The sequence below is a fragment of the Mobula birostris genome, chromosome 5 (assembly GCF_030028105.1).
Source record: "Mobula birostris isolate sMobBir1 chromosome 5, sMobBir1.hap1, whole genome shotgun sequence".
In the NCBI taxonomy this organism is placed as follows: Eukaryota; Metazoa; Chordata; class Chondrichthyes; order Myliobatiformes; family Myliobatidae; genus Mobula; species Mobula birostris.
The window spans coordinates 3,448,954-3,468,037 of NC_092374.1; the positions used below are offsets into that span (position 1 = coordinate 3,448,954).

The 19,084-nt window shown below is 48.6% G+C and overlaps 1 protein-coding gene across 2 annotated transcripts in view; it reads left to right on the top strand.

Annotated features, from left to right (window-relative positions):
- cplane1 (ciliogenesis and planar polarity effector 1) overlaps positions 1-19,084 on the top strand; it is a 311,037-nt gene that overhangs the window by 55,171 nt on the left and 236,782 nt on the right. For both annotated transcript variants that reach the window (XM_072257500.1, XM_072257501.1), the window contains exons 8-9: positions 12,322-12,425; positions 15,651-15,833. In XM_072257500.1, the coding sequence (XP_072113601.1) occupies positions 12,322-12,425; positions 15,651-15,833 (287 nt within the window). The remainder of the gene's footprint in view (positions 1-12,321; positions 12,426-15,650; positions 15,834-19,084) is intronic.

Here is a 19,084-nt window from a genome sequence, read left to right on the forward strand (position 1 = left end):
TGACCCACATCCTCACTGACTGACCCCACCCTCACTGACCCACACCCTCACTGACTGACCCCACTCTGACCAAACCACACTCTCACTGTCTGACCCCACCCTCACTGACTGGCCCCCACCCTCACTGACCCACACTCTCAGTGACTGACCCCACCCTCACTGACCCACACCCTCACTGACTGGCCCCCACCGTCACTGACCCACACCTTCACTGACTGACCCCACCCTCACTGACCCACACCCTCACTGACTGACCCCACTCTGACCAAACCACACTCTCACTGTCTGACCCCACCCTCACTGACCCACACCTTCACTGACTGACCCCACCCTCACTGACCCAACCCTCACTGACTGACCCCACTCTCACTGACTGACCCCACTCTCACTGACCCACACGCTGACTGACAGGCCCCCACCCTAACTGACCCACACCCTCACTGACTGACCCCACCCTCACTGACCCACATCCTCACTGTCTGACCCCACTCTGAACAAACCACACTCTCACTGTCTGTCCCCACTCTCACTGACCCACACTCTCACTGACTGACCCCACCCTCACTGTCTGGCCCCCACCCTCACTGACCCACACCCTCACTGACCGCCATTCTCACTGACTGACCCCCACCCTCACTGACCCACACCTTCACTGACTGACCTCCCACCCACACTGACCCACACCCTCACTGACTGACCTCCCACTCTCACTGACCCACATTCTCACTGACTGACCCCACCCTCACTGACCCACACCCTCACTGACTGGCCCCCACCCACACTGACCCACACTCTCACTGACTGACCTCCCACCCTCACTGAATGGCCTCCACCCTCACTGACCCCCACCCTCACTGACTGACCCCACCCTCACTGACCCACACCTTCACTGACTGACCCCACTCTCACTGACCCATGCCCTCACTGACTGGCCCCCACCCTCACTGAACCACACCCTCACTGACTGACCCACACCCTCACTGACTGACCCCACCCTCACTGACTGGCCCCCACCATCACTGACCCACACCCTCACTGACTGGCCCCCACCCTCACTGACCCACACCCTCACTGACTGACCCCACTCTGACCAAACAACACTCTCACTGTCTGACCCCACCCTCACTGACTGGCCCCCACCCTCACTGACCCACACTCTCAGTGACTGACCCCACCCTCACTGACCCACACCCTCACTGACTGGCCCCCACCCTCACTGACCCACACCTTCACTGACTGACCCCACCCTCACTGACCCACACCCTCACTGACTGACCCCACTCTCACTGACCCACACGCTGACTGACAGGCCCCCACCCTAACTGACCCACACCTTCACTGACTGACCCCACCCTCACTGACCCACACCCTTACTGACTGACCCCACCCTCACTGACCCACACCCTCACTGTCTGACCCCCACCCACACTGACCCACATCCTCACTGACTGACCCCACCCTCACTGACCCACACCCTCACTGACTGACCTCCCACCCTCACTGACCCACACCCTCACTGACTGGCCCCCACCCACACTGACCCACACTCTCACTGACTGACCTCCCACCCTCACTGACCCACATCCTCACTGACTGACCCCACCCTCACTGACTGACCCCACTCTCACTGACCCATGCCCTCACTGACTGGCCCCCACCCTCATTGACTCATACCCTCACTGACCCACACCCTCACTGACTGACCCACACCCTCACTGACTGACCCCACCCTCACTGACCCACACCCTCACTGACTGGCCCCCACCCTCACTGAACCACACCCTCACTGACTGACCCCCACTCTCACCGACCCACACCCTCACTGACTGACCCCCACTCTCACCGACCCACCCCTTCACTGACTGGCCCTCACCCTCACTGAACCACACCCTCACTGACTGACCCCCACTCTCACCGACCCACACCCTCACTGACTGACCCCCACTCTCACCGACCCACCCCTTCACTGACTGGCCCCCACCCTCACTGACCCACACCCTCACTGACTGACCCTCACTCTCACTGACCCACACCCTCACTGACTGGCCCCCACCCTCATTGACCCACACTCTCACGGACTGGCCCCCACCCTCACTGACCCACATCCTCAGTGACTGACCCCCACTCTCACTGACCCACACCCTCACTGACTGGCCCCCACCCTCACTGAACCACACCCTCCCTGACTGGCCCCCACCCACACTGACCCACACTCTCACTGACTGACCTCCCACCCTCACTGACCCACATCCTCACTGACTGACCCCACCCTCACTGACTGACCCACACCCTCACTGACTGACCCCACCCTCACTGACTGGCCCCCACCATCACTGACCCACACCCTCACTGACTAACCACCACTCTCACCGACCCACACCCTCACTGACTGGCCCCCACCCACACTGACCCACACCCTCACTGACTGACCCCCACTCTAACTGACCCACACCCTCACTGACTGGCCCCCACCCTCAGCAACCCAAACCCTCACTGACCCCACCCTCACTGACTGACCCCACCCTCACTGACTGGCCCCCACCCTCACTGACCCACACCCTCACTGACTGGCCCCCACCCTCACTGACTGAACCCCACTCTCACTGACCCACATCCTCACTGACTGGCCCCCACCCTCACTGACCCACACCCTCACTGACCCCACCCTCACTGACTGACCCCACCCTCACTGACCCACATCCTCACTGACAGGCCCCCACCCTAACTGACCCACACCCTTACTGACTGACCCCACCCTCACTGACCCACACCCTCACTGTCTGACCCCACTCTGAACAAACCACACTCTCACTGTCTGTCCCCACCCTCACTGACCCACACCCTCACTGACCCCACCCTCACTGACTGACCCCACCCTCACTGACCCACACTCTCACTGACTGACCCCACCCTCACTGTCTGGCCCGCACCCTCACTGACCCACACCTTCAATGACTGAACCTCCACTCTCACTGACTGACCTCACCCTCACCACCCACACTCTCACTGACCCACACCCTCACTGACCCACACCGTCACTAACTGACCCCACCCTCACTGACTGACCCCACCCTCACTGACCCACACCCTCACTGACTGACCGCCATTCTCAGTGACTGACCCCCACCCTCACTGACCCACACCCTCACTGACTGACCTCCCACCCTCACTGACCCACACCCTCACTTACTGGCCCCCACCCTCACTGACCCACACCCTCACTGACTGGACCCACCCTCACTGACTCACACTCTCACTGACTGACCTCCCACCCTCACTGACCCACATCCTCACTGATTGACCCCACCCTCACTGACTGACCCCACTCTCACTGACCCATGCCCTCACTGACTGGCCCCCACCCTCATTGACTCATACCCTCACTGACCCACACCCTCACTGACTGACCCACACCCTTACTGACTGACCCCACCCTCACTGACCCACACCCTCACTGACTGGCCCCCACCCTCACTGAACCACACCCTCACTGACTGACCCCCACTCTCACCGACCCACACCCTCACTGACTGACCCCCACTCTCACCGACCCACCCCTTCACTGACTGGCCCCCACCCTCACTGACCCACACCCTCACTGACTGACCCTCACTCTCACCGACCCACACCCTCACTGACTGACCCCCACTCTCACCGACCCACCCCTTCACTGACTGGCCCCCACCCTCATTGACCCACACCCTCACTGACTGACCCTCACACTCACTGACCCACACCCTCACTGACTGGCCCCCACCCTCATTGACCCACACTCTCACGGACTGGCCCCCACCCTCACTGACCCACACCCTCACTGACTGACCCCCACCCTCACTGACCCACACCCTCACTGACTGACCCCCACTCTCACTGACCCACACCCTCACTGACTGACCCCACCCTCACTGACCCACACCCTCACTGACTGGCCCCCACCCTCACTGACCCACACCCTCACTGACTGACCCCCACTCTCACTAACCCACATCCTCACTGACTGGCCCCCACCCTCATTGACCCATACCCTCACTGACCCACACCCTCACTGACTGACCCCACCCTCACTGACCCACACCTTCAGTGACTGGCCCCCACCCTCACTGACCCCCACCCTCACTGACTCTCACCCTGACTGACTGGCCCCCACCCTCACTGACCCACACCCTCACTGACTGACCCCACCCTCACTGACCCACACCCTCACTGACTGACCCCACCCTCACTGACCCACACCCTCACTGACTGGCCCCCACCCTCACTGACTGACCCCCACTCTCACCGACCCACACCTTCACTGACTGGCCCCCACCCTCACTGACCCACACCCTCACTGACTGACCCCCACTCTAACTGACCCACACCCTCACTGACTGGCCCCCACCCTCACTGACCCACACCCTCACTGACCCCACCCTCACTGACTGACCCCACCCTCACTGACTGGCCCCCACCCTCACTGACCCACACCCTCACTGACTGGCCCCCACCCTCACTGACCCACACCCTCACTGACTGAACCCCACTCTCACTGACCCACATCCTCACTGACTGGCCCCCACCCTCACTGACCCACACCCTCACTGACCCCACCCTCACTGACTGACCCCACCCTCACTGACCCACACCCTCACTGACTGGCCCCCACCCTCACTGACCCACACCCTCACTGACTGCCCTCCACCCTCACTGACCCACACCCTAACTGACCCACACCCTGACTGACCCACACCCTCACTGACTGACCCCCACTCTCACTGACCCACACTTTCACTGCCCCACACCCTCTCTGACCCACACCCTGACTGACCTCCCACTCTCACTGACTGACACCACCCTCACTGACTGTCCCCCACCCTCACCGACCCACACCCTCACTGACCCACACCCTAACTGACCCACACCCTGACTGACCCACACCCTCACTGACTGACCCCCACTCTCACTGACCCACACTTTCACTGCCCCACACCCTCTCTGACCCACACCCTGACTGACCTCCCACTCTCACTGACTGACACCACCCTCACTGACTGTCCCCCACCCTCACCGACCCACACCCTAACTGACTGACCCCCACTTTCACTGACTGACTCCACCCCACTGACGCACATCCTCACCGACTGACCCCCCACCCTCACTGACCCACACCCTCATCGACTGATTCCCCCCACTCTCACTGACTGACCCCACCCTCACCAACCCACACCCTGACCGACTGACCTCCCACTCTCACTGACCCACACCCTCACCGACTGAACCTCACCCTCACCGACCCACACCCTCAAAGACTGAACCTCACCCTCACCGACCCACACCCTCAACGACTGAACTCCCACTCTCACTGACCCACACCCTCACTGACTGACCCCCACTCTCAGGACCCACACCCTTACTGACCCAGACCCTCACCGACAAACTCCCCCACCCTCACCAACCCACACCGTCACCGACTGACCTCCCACTCTCACTGACCCACGCCCTCACTGACTGGCCCCCACCCTCACTGACCCCCACTCTCACTGACCCCCACCCTCACTGACCTTCACCATAATTGACTGTCACTTACCCGCACTGATCCACATACTCAGTGACTGAACCCCATCCTCGTGTAGGGGTCCTCAGTGTATGTCCTCAATAATTATGGCAGGGGGATGGGAACCAGAATGGTTGAGCTGAGGATGAGCCAACAGGTTTGGAAGTAGATGATGGGTATAACATTAACGAAAGGAAAGACAAGTTAATGATTGGGTCAAACTGCAGACAGAGCAAAGAGTTAAATTGTACCACAGAGGCAAAATTCATAGGACCATGAGATATAGGAGCAGAAGTAGGCCATTTGGCCCATTGAGTCTGCTCCGCCATTCAATCATGGGCTGATCCAATTCTTCCAGTCATCCCCATTCTCCTGCCTTCTCCCCATACCTTTTGATGCCCTGGCTAAACAAGGACCTATCCATCTCCGCCTTAAATGCACCCAATGACTTGGCCTCCGCAGTTGCTCATGGCAACAAATTCTACAGATTTACCACCCTCCGACTAAAGTAATTTCTCCATATCTAAATGGACGTCCTTCAATCCTGAAGTCATGCCCTCTTGTCCTGGACTCCCCTACCATGGGAAATCACTTTGCCATATGGAATCTGTTCAGGCCTTTTTATCATTGAGAATGTTTCAAAGATACCCCCTCTTTCTCCTGAACTCCAGGGAATACAGCCCAAAGCTGCCAGGCGTTCATCATACAGTAACCCTTTCATTCCTGGAATCATTCTCATGAATCTCCTCTGAACCCTCTCCAATGTCAGTATATCCCTTCTAAAATAAGGAGCCTAAAACTGCACACAATACTCGTAAGTGTGGTCTCATGAGTGCCTTATGGAGTCTCAAAATCACATCCCTGCTGTTGTATTCTATACCTCTAGAAATTAATGCCAATATTGCATTTGCCTTCTTCACCACCAACTCAGCCTGGAGGCTAACTTTTAGGGCATTCTGCACAAGAACTCCCAAGTCCCTTTGCATCTCTGCATTTTGAATTCTGTAAATAATAAATAATAGCCAGCCTGTTTATTTCTTCCACCAAATGTGCATGACCATACACTTTCCAACATTGTATTTCATTTGCCACTTCTTTGCCCATTCCCCTAAACTATCTAAGTCTCTCTGCAGGCTCTCTGTTTCCTCATCACTACCCGCTCCTCCACCTATCTTTGTATCATCGGCAAATTTAGCCACAAATCCATTAATCTGATAGTCCAAATCATTGACATACATCATAAAAAACAGTGGTCCCAACACTGACCAGTGTGGAACTTCACTGGTAACTGGCAGCCAGCTAGAATCGGATCTCTTTATTCTCACTCTCTGTTTTCTGCTGATCGGCCAATGCTCCACCCATGCTAGTAACTCCACTGTAATTCCATGGGATTTTATCTTTGCTAAGCAGCCTCATGTGAGGCACCTTGTCAAAGGCCTTCTGAAAATCCAAGTACACCACATCTACTGCATCTCCCTTGTCCACCCTGCTTGTAATTTCCTCAAAGGATTGCAATAGGTTAGTCGGACAGGATTTTCCTTTCAGGAAACCAGGTTGGCTTTGGCCTATCTTGTCATATGCTGCCAGGTACTCAATAATCTCATCCCTAACAATCCATTCCAACAACTTCCCAACCATTGATGTCAGGCTAGTAGGTCTATAGTTTCCTTTCTGCTGACTCCCACCCTTCTTAAATAGCAGAGTAACATTTGCAATTTTCCAGTCATCCGGTACAATGCCAGAATCTATCGATTCTTGAAAGATCATTCTTTATGCCTCCGCGATATCTCCAACTACTTCCTTCAGAACCTGAGGGTGCATTGCATCAGGTCCAGGAGATTTATCCACCCTCAGACCATTAAGCTTCCTGAGCATCTTCTAAGTCATAATTTTCACTGCACATACTTCACTTCCCTGATGCTCTTGAATGTCTGGTATACTGTAGATGTCTTCCACTGTGAAGACTGATGCAAAATACGCATTCAGTTCTTCTGCCATCTCTGTGTCTCTCATTACAATATCTCCAGTGTCATTTTGTATTGGTCCGATATCTACCCTCCACTCTCTTTTACCCTTTATATACTTAAAAATGCTTTTAGTATCTTCTTTGATTTTAGTTGCCAGCTTCCTTTCATAATTCATCTTTTCCTTCCGAATGACCTTCTTAGTTTCCTTCTGCAAGATTTTATAAGTTTCCCAATCCTCTATCTTCCCACTAGCTTTGGCTTCCTTGTATGCCCTCTCTTTTGCTTTTACTTTGGCCCTGACTTCACTTGTCAGCCACAGTAGTGTCCTCTTTCCATTCAAAAATTTCTTCTTATTTGAAACATAGAAACATAGAAAATAGGTGCAGGAGTAGGCCATTTGGCCCTTTGAGCCTGCACCGCCATTCAGTATGATCATGGCTGATCATCCAACTCAGGACCCTGTCCCAGCCTTCCCTCCATACCCCCTGATCCCTTTAGTCACAAGGGCCATATCTAACTCCCTCTTAAATATAGCCAATGAACTGGCCTCAACTGTTTCCTGTGGCAGAGAATTCCATAGATTCACCACTCTCTGTGTGAAGTTTTTCCTAATCTCAGTCCTAAAAGGCTTCCCCTTTATCCTCAAACTGTGACCCCTCGTTCTGGACTTCCCCAACATCAGGAACAATCTTCCTGCATCTAGCCTGTCCAATCCCTTTAGGATTTTATACGTTTCAATAAGGTCCCCCCTCAATCTTCTAAATTCCAACGAGTATAAACCTAGTTCATCCAGTCTTTCATCATATGAGAGTCCTGCCATCCCAAGAATCAATCTGGTGAAACTTTTTTATACTCCCTCTATGGCAAGGATGTCTTTCCTCAGATTAGGGGACCAAAACTGCACACAATACTCCAGGTGTGGTCTCACCAAGGCCTTGTACTTCTGCAGTAGTACCTCCCTGCTCCTGTACTCAAATCCTCTTGCTATAAATGCCAGCATACCATTCACCTTTTTCACTGCCTGCTGTACCTGCATGCCCACTTTCAATGACTGGTGTATAATGATACCCGGGTCTCGTTGCACCTCCCCTTTTCCTAATCGGCCACCATTCAGATAGATAGAAGACAGAACCAAAGTAATTATTCAATTGGTCTGCCATGTCCTTGCTCCCCATAATCAATTCACCCACATAATCAATTTGGAATATATCTATCTTGCACTTCCCTCATTTTTCGCAGAAACTCCAGCCATTGGTGCTCTGCTGTCCTTCCTGCTCGTGTCTCTTTCAAGTCAACCATGGCCAGTTCCCCTCTCATGCCATTGTAATTTCCTTTATTCCACTGAAATACTGACTGATTGGAATTTAGTTTCTCCTCCTCAAATTTCCAAGTGAACTCGATCATATTGTGATCACTGTTCCCTTAGGGTTGCTTAATTAATCCTTAAGCTCTCTTATCACCTCCGCATCTTTGCACAACACTCAATCCAGCAGAGCTGATCCCCTAGTGGGCTCAACAACAAGCTGTTCTAAAAAGCCATCCCTTAGATATTCTACAAATTCTCTTTCTCAAGGTCCAGTACTGGCCTGGTTTTCCCAATCCACTTTCATGTTAAAATCCCCAACGATTTTCATAACATTGCCTTTCTGACATGCCTTTTCTATCTCCTGCTGTAATTTGTAACGCACATCCCGGCTGATGTTTGGAGGCCTGTATACAACTGCCATTAGTGTCCTTTTACCCTTGCCATTTCTTAACTCAACCCATAGAGACTCTACACCTTCTGATCCTATGTCATCCCTTTCTTATATTTAATATTATTCCTTATACACAGGGCCACACCATCCCCTCTGCCTACTAACCTATCTTTCTGATACACTGTATATCATTGGATGTTCAGCTCCCAATGGCAGTTATCCTTTAGCCAAGTTTCAGAGATGGCCACAATGTCATATTTGCCAATCTGTAGCTGAATTTCAAGATCGTCCATTTAATTTTCTTATGCTGCATGCATTCAAATACAACACTCTCAGTCCAGTATTTGTTGCTTTCTGTTTTATCTGCACCACGCCTCTATTGCCCTGTAACTCATCCCACTGGCTGTGATGATGCCTCATCTCCTGCCTGTCCTTTCTATCATCTCTGTTACATGCTATCTGTGATTTATTTCTGTTTTCCCCTTCCTCAGCCCTATCACTCCAGTTCCCATCCCCCCCCCCCGCCAAATTAGTTTAAACCCTCCCGAACAGCTCTATTAAACCTGCCTGCTGAGATATTCCTCTGGGAATGAAGGCGTTAACATACGAGGAGCTTTTGGGAGATTTGGGCTTGTACTCACTGAAATTTAGATGAATGCAGGGAAATTTCATTGAAACCTTCCAAATGTTTCAAAGTAAAAATTGTATCAATTAAATTCTTATCTGGACATTTAGGAAATATATAAAGTTGAGAACGCAAGAAGTCTCTAATTTGTAAATATCTAAAAAAGTGAGCTTTACGAAGATTATATTTAATAGATAGTTGATCAAACGAGGAAAGACTCTCTCCACAAACAGATCCTGAAAACATTTAATACCTAGTCTATTCCACTCTTTAAAAACTACATCAGTCAAAGAAGGTTTAAAAAAAGTAATTAGAAAAAATGGGACTAGAGAGTGAAAAACCAAATAACCCAAAGATTTTTCTAAATTGTAACCAAATCCTCAAAGAATGTTTAACTACAAAATTATCAGTTAAATTACTTAAGGATAGAGGAATTGAACAACCAAGAAGAGAAATAATAGAAAATTTATTAACAGAATTAAGTTCTGAAGAAGCCCAAACCGGACAGTCTCCACGATTAATGTAGTATATCCAAAACGTAAGGTAGCGTATGCTGACTGTCCAGTAGTAAAACCTAAAATTGGGTAGGGCTAATCACCCATTTTTTGTAGCTTTCTGAAGATGAACTTTGTTTAATCGGGGGGTTTTATTCTTTTTCATAATGGATCTATATCTAATATTTATAATAGGTTGTTGGCTTTGAGAAACATTCCGTTAGACAAAATTAAAAATCTCTGGGAACATGACCTACAGATTTCAATTGATGAGGATACTTGGAATGAAAATTTTAAACTTGTTCACACCTCTTCGTTATGTGCGCGTCACCCTCTTTTACAATTTAAAGAAGTTCATAGAGCCTATATCACTAAAGATAAGCTCTCTCGGTTTTAAGCAACACACATCAAAGTTGCTGGTGAACGCAGCAGGCCAGGTAGCATCTCTAGGAAGAGGTACAGTCGACGTTTCAGGCCGAGACCCCAGATTTTTTTCCACACTGTACTGTAATAGGTGTAATGTCGAAGAGGCCTCCTAATTCATATGTTTTGGTTCTGCCTGTGGCTTGATAAATTTTGGAAAAGAGGTATTTCAAACTTTCTTGGAACTTTTTAAAGTAAACTTTAAACCCAACCCTCTGACTGTCTTGTTTGGCATTGTTGGAGGAAATGATTTTACTCTTTCTTTCTTTTTAAATCTTTTTATTAATTTTCCAAAGTTATAAACAGAATAACAATGTTGATACAGAGAGATTGGAATAATCTTATTGTTAATAAGCATATGCAAAAAAGATTTCAAATAGTACAAGTATAATAGCCTTCCAAACTCAAAATCATAGAGAAAAAAGAAATAAAAAGAAAAAATACAAAGAAAAACCCCAAAAAGAAACAAAAAAGTAGAACTAAATACTAAACCCAAAAAAGCAAACGGAACAAAACAAGTCTAGACCATTATCTTAAATCGACCACACTCAATAATGTCATCAACTCTGCTCATCTGTTCATCTGATTTTACTCTTAAGCTGAATGATTTGCATATTTTGGCTTTTATTTCTCTTTTAGCCAGAAGAGTTTTATTGCTTAAACGGAAAGATGCAGCTCTGCCGACTCGTGCCCATTGGTTGACTGATGTTACATCGTGTTTAAATCTAGAGACGATTAGGTGTTCTATTTCTATACCGAGACAAGATTTTTTCACATTATGGGGACCTTTCTGGAACTGCTTTCACAATTTTCGATTTGGTCAGCAATGACGATCGCTGTCATGTGTTTGAATTTACGATTATATGTCAGATTTTTTTTCTTTTCTTTTAACCAAACAGCTTTTTTTTCTCTTTTTTTTCTATTTTGTTATGGGGTTTTGATTTTGCTTTAGATTAGAATAAAAAATACCTTTTCAATATTATGGTTAATTTACAATACATAGTTATGGGGAAATTCAATCTTGTTTCTGTTTTCATAATACTATAATGTATTTTGTATTCGTCTCTGCAAGTAATTAATAAAAATATTGAAAAGGAAACCTTCCAAATGTTGAAAGGACTAGATAGGGTGGATGTGGAAAGGATGTTTCCTATGTGGCGGTATCCAGAACTAGAGGGCACAGCGTCAAAATTCAGGGATAACCCTTGAGAACAGGGGTAAGGAGGAATTATTTTAGGCAGAGAGTGGTGAATCTGTGGAATGCTCTGCCACAGACAGCGGTGGAGGCCATGTCAAAAGGTATATTTAAGGCGGAAGTTGACATTTCGTGATCAGTCAGGGCATCAAAGGTTAAAGTGAGAAAGCAGGTGTATGGGATTGAGCACGATCTGAGATCAGCCATGATGGAATGACAGAGCAGACTGGATGGACTGAATGACCTAATTCTGAACCTGTGTCTTGTGGGGTTATGTTTATTCTGTTTCCCCTTGAGTACGTGTTCTCGCGTGTGGGCATGTATATATGAGTGTGCTGTAAATGTGATGTGTGTGCTTATTGACAATGTGTTCTATCTTGGTTTCAGGCCTCTCAGGTGCTGTTTGTGAACCCTATGAATGGGGTGGCCGTGTCGAGCAGCCTGCAGGGTTGTGGCAGCAGTGAGTGCCCTGTGCCAACTAACTTTATCAGGTGAGTGACACGAACCTCTGCCACTCAGTGTGCCCCCATGTCCAAGTGGGTGTGGAGCAGGGAGATCTCTTGGTGACTTGCCCTGTAGGTGGACCTGAATGAACCTCTCCAAGCACATCATCTGCTCAGGTCTGCTGCTGGGATTTATAATACTTGGGCACCACGGCAGAGAGATTGGGGTGGGAGCAAAGAGATCATGTGCTGACCTGACCTGTAGTTGGTCAGGAAGTACTGGTGGAGCAAGGAGATCTTTAGGTGAGCTGCCCTGTAGTTGGTCAGGTACTAGGGGAATGGAGGGCTGTGGTTCTAGGACAGGTCAATGGGGGTAGGCAGGTTAAATAGTTCGGCATGGTCGAGATGAGCTGAAGGTCCTATTTCTATGCTGTTCTTCTCTGTGACTCTAACTACTGGTGGAGCAGGCCTGTATGAACCTCACCAAGCACCTTACCTGCTTGTTTTCTGCTGGGATCCATGATACTTAGGCGCCATGTTGGCATGCAGCTAGCTTTACGCTTTTGCAGCTTGGGGTGTTCTGATTCAGAGTTCAATTCTGGTGCCATTCTATCAGGAATATCTGTACCTCCATCCTGTGGAATGCGTGGGTTTCCTCTGGGTCCTCCAGATCCCTCCCACAGTCTGAAGACGTACCGGGCAGGTGAATTGGTCATTGTAAATTGTCCCTTAATAAGGTGACGGTGAATTGGGTTTGTTGGGGGTTGCTGAGGTAGCGTGGCTCAAAGGCATGGAAGGGCTGACAGACGCACTCCTGAGTGACACCCGGAAAAAACCAACACACTGCCCAATGCTGTTGGGTAAATACTAACACACTCCTCAGTGATCCTGGCTAAATGCAGACACTGTCACCAGTCATTATGGGTAAATACTGACACACTCCCCAGTGATGCCGGGTAAATACTGACTCACTCCCCAGTGATACCGGGTAAATACTAGCACACTCCCCAGTGATTATGGGTAACTACTGACACACTCCCCAGTGATGCCGGGTAAATACTGACTCACTCCCCAGTGATGCCGGGTAAATACTGACACACTCCCCAATGATCCTGGGTAAATACTGCCACACTCCCCAGTGATGCCGGGTAAATACTGACTCACTCCCCAGTGATGCCGGGTAAATACTGCCACACTCCCCAGTGATGCCAGGTAAATACTGACTCACTCCCTAGTGATGCCGGGTAAATACTGACTCACTCCCCAGTGATGCCGGGTAAATACTGACACACTCCCCAGTGATCCTGGGTAAATACTGCCACACTCCCCAGTGATGCCGGGTAAATACTGACTCACTCCCCAGTGATGCCGGGTAAATACCGACACACTCCCCAGTGATCCTGGGTAAATACTGCCACACTCCCCAGTGATGCCGGGTAAATACTGACTCACTCCCCAGTGATGCTGGGTAAATACTGCCACACTCCCCAGTGATGCTGGGTAAATACTGACTCACTCCCCAGTGATGCCAGGTAAATACTGCCACACTCCCCAGTGATGCCGGGTAAATACTGACTCACTCCCTAGTGATGCCAGGTAAATACTGACTCACTCCCCAGTGATCCTGTATAAATACTGTCACACTCTTCAGTCATCCTGGGTAAATACTGACACACTCTCCAGTGATCATACTGATTGTTTGCATAAAGATTGGCCTTTTCTGTCACACAGACATTGAAACATAGGGTGGAAAGTGTTATTTGTGTAAAATGAAGTCAGAGGGGATGTGCTGGGCCAGCCTGTAAATGTTGGTATGTTTCCAGCATAAACCTAACGTGCAGAAATTACCAACCCTAATCTGTAGCTGATTGGACTGAGGGAGGAAACTGGGGCACCCGCAGGAAACCCACCTGGTTACGGGGGAATTTTCAAACTCCTTACAGATAATGGTAGGATTTGAACCACGATCTTACAGTTGGCACTGTGACTAGTGGTGTGCCACAGGGATCAGTGCTGGGTCTATTGTTATTTGTCATCTATATCAATGATCTGGATGATAATGTGGTAAATTGGATCAGCAAATTTGCTGATGATACAAAGATTGGAGCTGTAGTGGACAGTGAGGAAGGTTTTCAAAGCTTGCAGAGGGATTTGGACCAGCTGGAGAAATGGGCTGAAAAATGGCAGATGGAGTTTAATACAGGGAAGTGTGAGGTATTGCACGTTGGAAGGACAAACCAAGGTAGAACATACACGGTTAACGGTAAGGCACTGAGGATAGCAATAGAACAGAAGGGATCTGGGAATACAGATACAAAATTCCCTAAAAGTGGCGTCACAGGTAGATAGGGTCATAAAGAGAGCTTTTGGTACATTGGCCTTTATTAATCAAAGTATTGAGTATAAGAGCTGGAATGTTATCATGAGGTTGTATAAGGCATTAGTGAGGCCAAATTTGGAGTATTGTGTTCAGTTTTGGTCACCAAATTACAGGAAGGATATAAATAAGGTTGAAAGAGTGCAGAGAAGGTTTACAAGGATGTTTCCGGGACTTGAGAAACTCAGTTACAGAGAAAGGTTGAATAGGTTAGGACTTTATTCCCTGGAGCGTAGAAGAATGAGGGGAGATTTGATAGAGGTATATAAAATTATGATGGGTGTAGATAGAGTGAATGCAAGCAGGCTTTTTCCACTGAGGCAAGGGGAGAGAAAAAACTAGAGGACATGGGTTAAGGGTGAAGGGGGAAAAGTTTAAAGGGAACATTAGGGGGGGCTTCTTCACAGAGAGTGGTGGGAGTGTGGAATGAGCTGCCAGACGAGGTGGTAATTGTGGGTTCTTTTTTAACATTTAAGAATAAATTGGACAGATACATGGATGGGTGATGTATGGAGGGATATGGTCCGTGTGCAGGTCAGTAGGACTAGGCAGAAAGTGGTTCGGCACAGCTAAGAAGGGCCAAAGGGCCTGTTTCTGTGCTGTAGTTTTTCTATGGTTTCTAATAGCGTTATATTGCTGTGCCAGGCGCTATGCTTCCCAGGTGTAATATGAGGTGCTGTCCTTCCATCATTTGTTTGGCATCACCGTGGCAAAGGAGACTGGAAGGTTAGTGAGGGGAGAATTTACTCTTCCGTTCTGTGTCACTGGCTGCTGTTGGTGCTGCTGCTCCCCAACTCTATCCCCAGATTGGGTCAACCTGCCCTGACTCCATGAACCATGGGAGGTTGTGCTGTGGCTGGAAGATGTTGACAGTGACTGTAAGGTCTTTCCCTCAGATCCTACTGGGTGGGAGGAGTGAGCTGGACACACGATGCCCTCTTCCTCGTCTGTATACTGAAGCGTGGATCAGTGCTGCTCCTGTCCCGACTTGGGGAGCTGATGACCCTCACCACGTTTGGCAGCTCTGTGGAGTTTGGCCCAGCAGAATTCATCCCTCTGCATCCATTAATAACGTACAGGTACGATGATGCTTCACCTTTCTAAAAGGAACCAATTATAATGAATGTATGTGAAGGAGGCAGTGGAACGGGTTCATTGCCTGATCAGTGGGAGTCTTTGTCCCATTTTTCCTCGTCTTTGCAACATAAGAACAGGGACAATGCTCTGTGTCTGGATTCCGAGCATCTGCAGAATCTCTTCTGTGTATGATTTGCTGCTCCACTGCGAAATCTCTTAGAGGGCTGTCAAACCGGAAAAAGATTAAATTTGCTTTTTGATGGGAGTTCAGAGAGTCCCTCTCCCACTGCTCTCCCTCTGTGATCTTTAAGAACATAAGACATAGTAGGAGGATTTGGCCATTCGGCCTGACAAGTCTGCTCCGCCATTTGATCATGGCTGTCCATTTCCCTCTCAACCCCATTCTTCTGCTTTCTCCCTGTAACCTTTCACACCCTGACTTATAAAGAACCTATCAACCTCTTCCTTAAAAACACCCAATTACCTGGCTTCCTCAGCTGCCTGTGACAGATTCACCACTCTGTGGTTGAAGAAATTCCTCCTCATCTCTGTTTTAAATGGACACCCCTCTATTCTGTGGTAGTGTCCTTTGGTCCTTGACTCCCCCACTATAGGAATCATCTTCTCCATATTCACTCTCTCTAAGCCTTTCAACATTTTCATAAATTTTAATGAGATCCACTCTTATTCTTCTAAATTCCAGTGAGTATAAGCACAGAGCCATCAAATACTCCTCATATGATATGCCTTTCATTCCCAAAATCATTTTCGTGAACCTCTTTGAACCTTCTCCAATGTCAGCACATCCTTTCTGAGATAAGGGGCCCAAAACTGCTCACCATACCCTAAGTGAGATCTTACCAATGCTTTATAAAGTGTCAACATTACACCTTTGCTTTTATATTTTAGTCCTTGTGAAATGAATGATGATATTGCATTTGCCTTCCTCAGCACTGACTCAACCTGCAGGTTAACCTTCAGTAAATCCTGCACGAGGACTCTCAAGTCCCTTTGCACCTCGGATTTTTGAATTTTCTCTCCATTTGGAAAATAGTCTATGCTTTTGTTCTTTTTACCAAAGTGCATGACCATGCACATCCAACACTTTATTCCATCTGCCACTTCTTTGCCCGTTCTCCTCATTTGTCGAAGGCCCTCTGCGGCATCCCTGCCTACTCAAAGCTGCCTACCCCTCCACCTATCTCTGTACGGTCTGCAAGCTTGGCCACGAAGCCATCAATTCCACTATCCAAATCATTGATGTGCAATGTAAAAAGAAGCAGTCCCAATATGAATCCTTGAGGAACACCATTAATCACCTGCAGCCAATCAGAAAAGGCTCCTTTTATTCTCACTCTTTGCCTCCTGCCTGTCAGTCAATGTTCTAGCCATGCTAGAATCTTTCCTGTTCTACCATGGGCACTTATCTTGCTAAGTTGCCTCACGTGAGGTACTTTGTCAAGGGCCTTCTGAAAATCCAAGTTCACAACATCCACTGATTCTCCTTTGTCTATCCTGCCTGTTATATTTTAGAGAATTTCAACAGATTTGTCAAGCAAGATTTTCCCTTGAGGAAACCATACGACGTTGGCCCATTTTACTATGTGCCTCCAAGTACCCTGAGACCTCATCCTTAACAATTGACTTCAGTAATAGACAATAGACAATAGACAATAGGTGCAGGAGTAGGCCATTTGGCCCTTCGAGCCAGCACCGCCATTCACTGTGATCATGGCTGATCATTCACAATCAGTATCCAGTTCCTGCCTTATCCCCATAACCTTTGACTGCGCTATCTTTAAGAGCTCTATCCATCTCCTTCTTGAAAGCATCCAGAGACTTGGCCTCCACAGCCTTCTGGGGCAGAGCATTCCACATATTCACCACTCTCTGGGTGAAAAAGTTTTTCCTCAACTTTGTACTAAATGGCCTACCCCTTATTTTTAAACTGTGGCCTCTGGTTCTGGACTCATCCATCAGCGGAAACATGCTTCCTGCCTCCAGTGTGTCCAATCCCTTAATAATCTTATATGTTTCAATCAGATCCCCTCTCATCCTTCTAAATTCCAGTGTATACAAGCCCAGTCGCTCCAATCTTTCAACATATGACAGTCCCACCATCCCGGCAATTAACCTTGTGAACCTACGCTGCACTCCCTCAATAGCAAGAATGTCCTTCCTCAAATTTGGAGACCTAAACTGCGCACAATACTCCAGGTGTGGTCTCACCAGGGCCCTGTACAGCTGCAGAAGGACCTCTTTGCTCCTATACTCAATTCCCCTTGTTATGAAAGCCAGCATGCCATTAGCTTTCTTCACTGCCTGCTGTACCTGCATGCTTGCTTTCAGTGACTGATGTACAAGAACACCTAGATCTCGTTGTACTTCCCCTTTTCCTAACTTGACTCCATTTAGATAATAATCTGCCTTCCTGTTCTTACCACCAAAGTGGATAACCTCACATATATCCACATTAAACTGCATCTGCCCACTCACCCAACATGTCCAAGTCACCCTGCATTCTCATGATGTCCTCCTCACATTTCACCCTGCCACCCAGATTTGTGTCATCTGCAAATTTGCTAATGTTACTTTTACTCCCTTCATCTAAATCATTAATGTATATTGTAAACCGCGTCGGTCCCAGCACTGAACCCTGCGGTGCCCCACTGGTCACCACCTGCCATTTACCTTCATACCTCATTTTTTTTCCGCGTATTGCCTTTTTAGTTATCTTCTGTTGCTCTTTAAAAGTTTCCCAATCCTCCGGCATCCCACTCGTCTTTGCTATGTTATACTTCTTCTCTTTTATTTTTATACTGTCCTTTACTTCCCTTGTCAGCCACGACCTCCCCTTACTCCCCTTAGGATCTTTCTTCCTCTTTGGAATGAACTGATCCTGTACCTTTTGCATTATTCCCAGAAATACCTGCCACTGTTGTTCCACTGTCATCCCTGCTAGGGTATTTTTCCATTGAACTTTGGCCAGCTCCTTCCTCATAGCTCCATAGTTCCCTTTGTTCAACTGTAATACTGACACTTCCAATTTTCCCTTCTCCCTCTCAGTTTGTAGATCTTCAATCTCTTCCCAACCACTGAGGTCAGGCTAACTGGCCTATAATTTCCTTTCTTCTGCCTTTCTCTCTTTTTGAAGAGTGAAGTGACTTTTGCAATTTTCCTGTGTTCTGGAACCATGCCAGAAACTATTGATTCTTTAAAGATCATTAACAATGCTCCACAATCTCATCAGCTA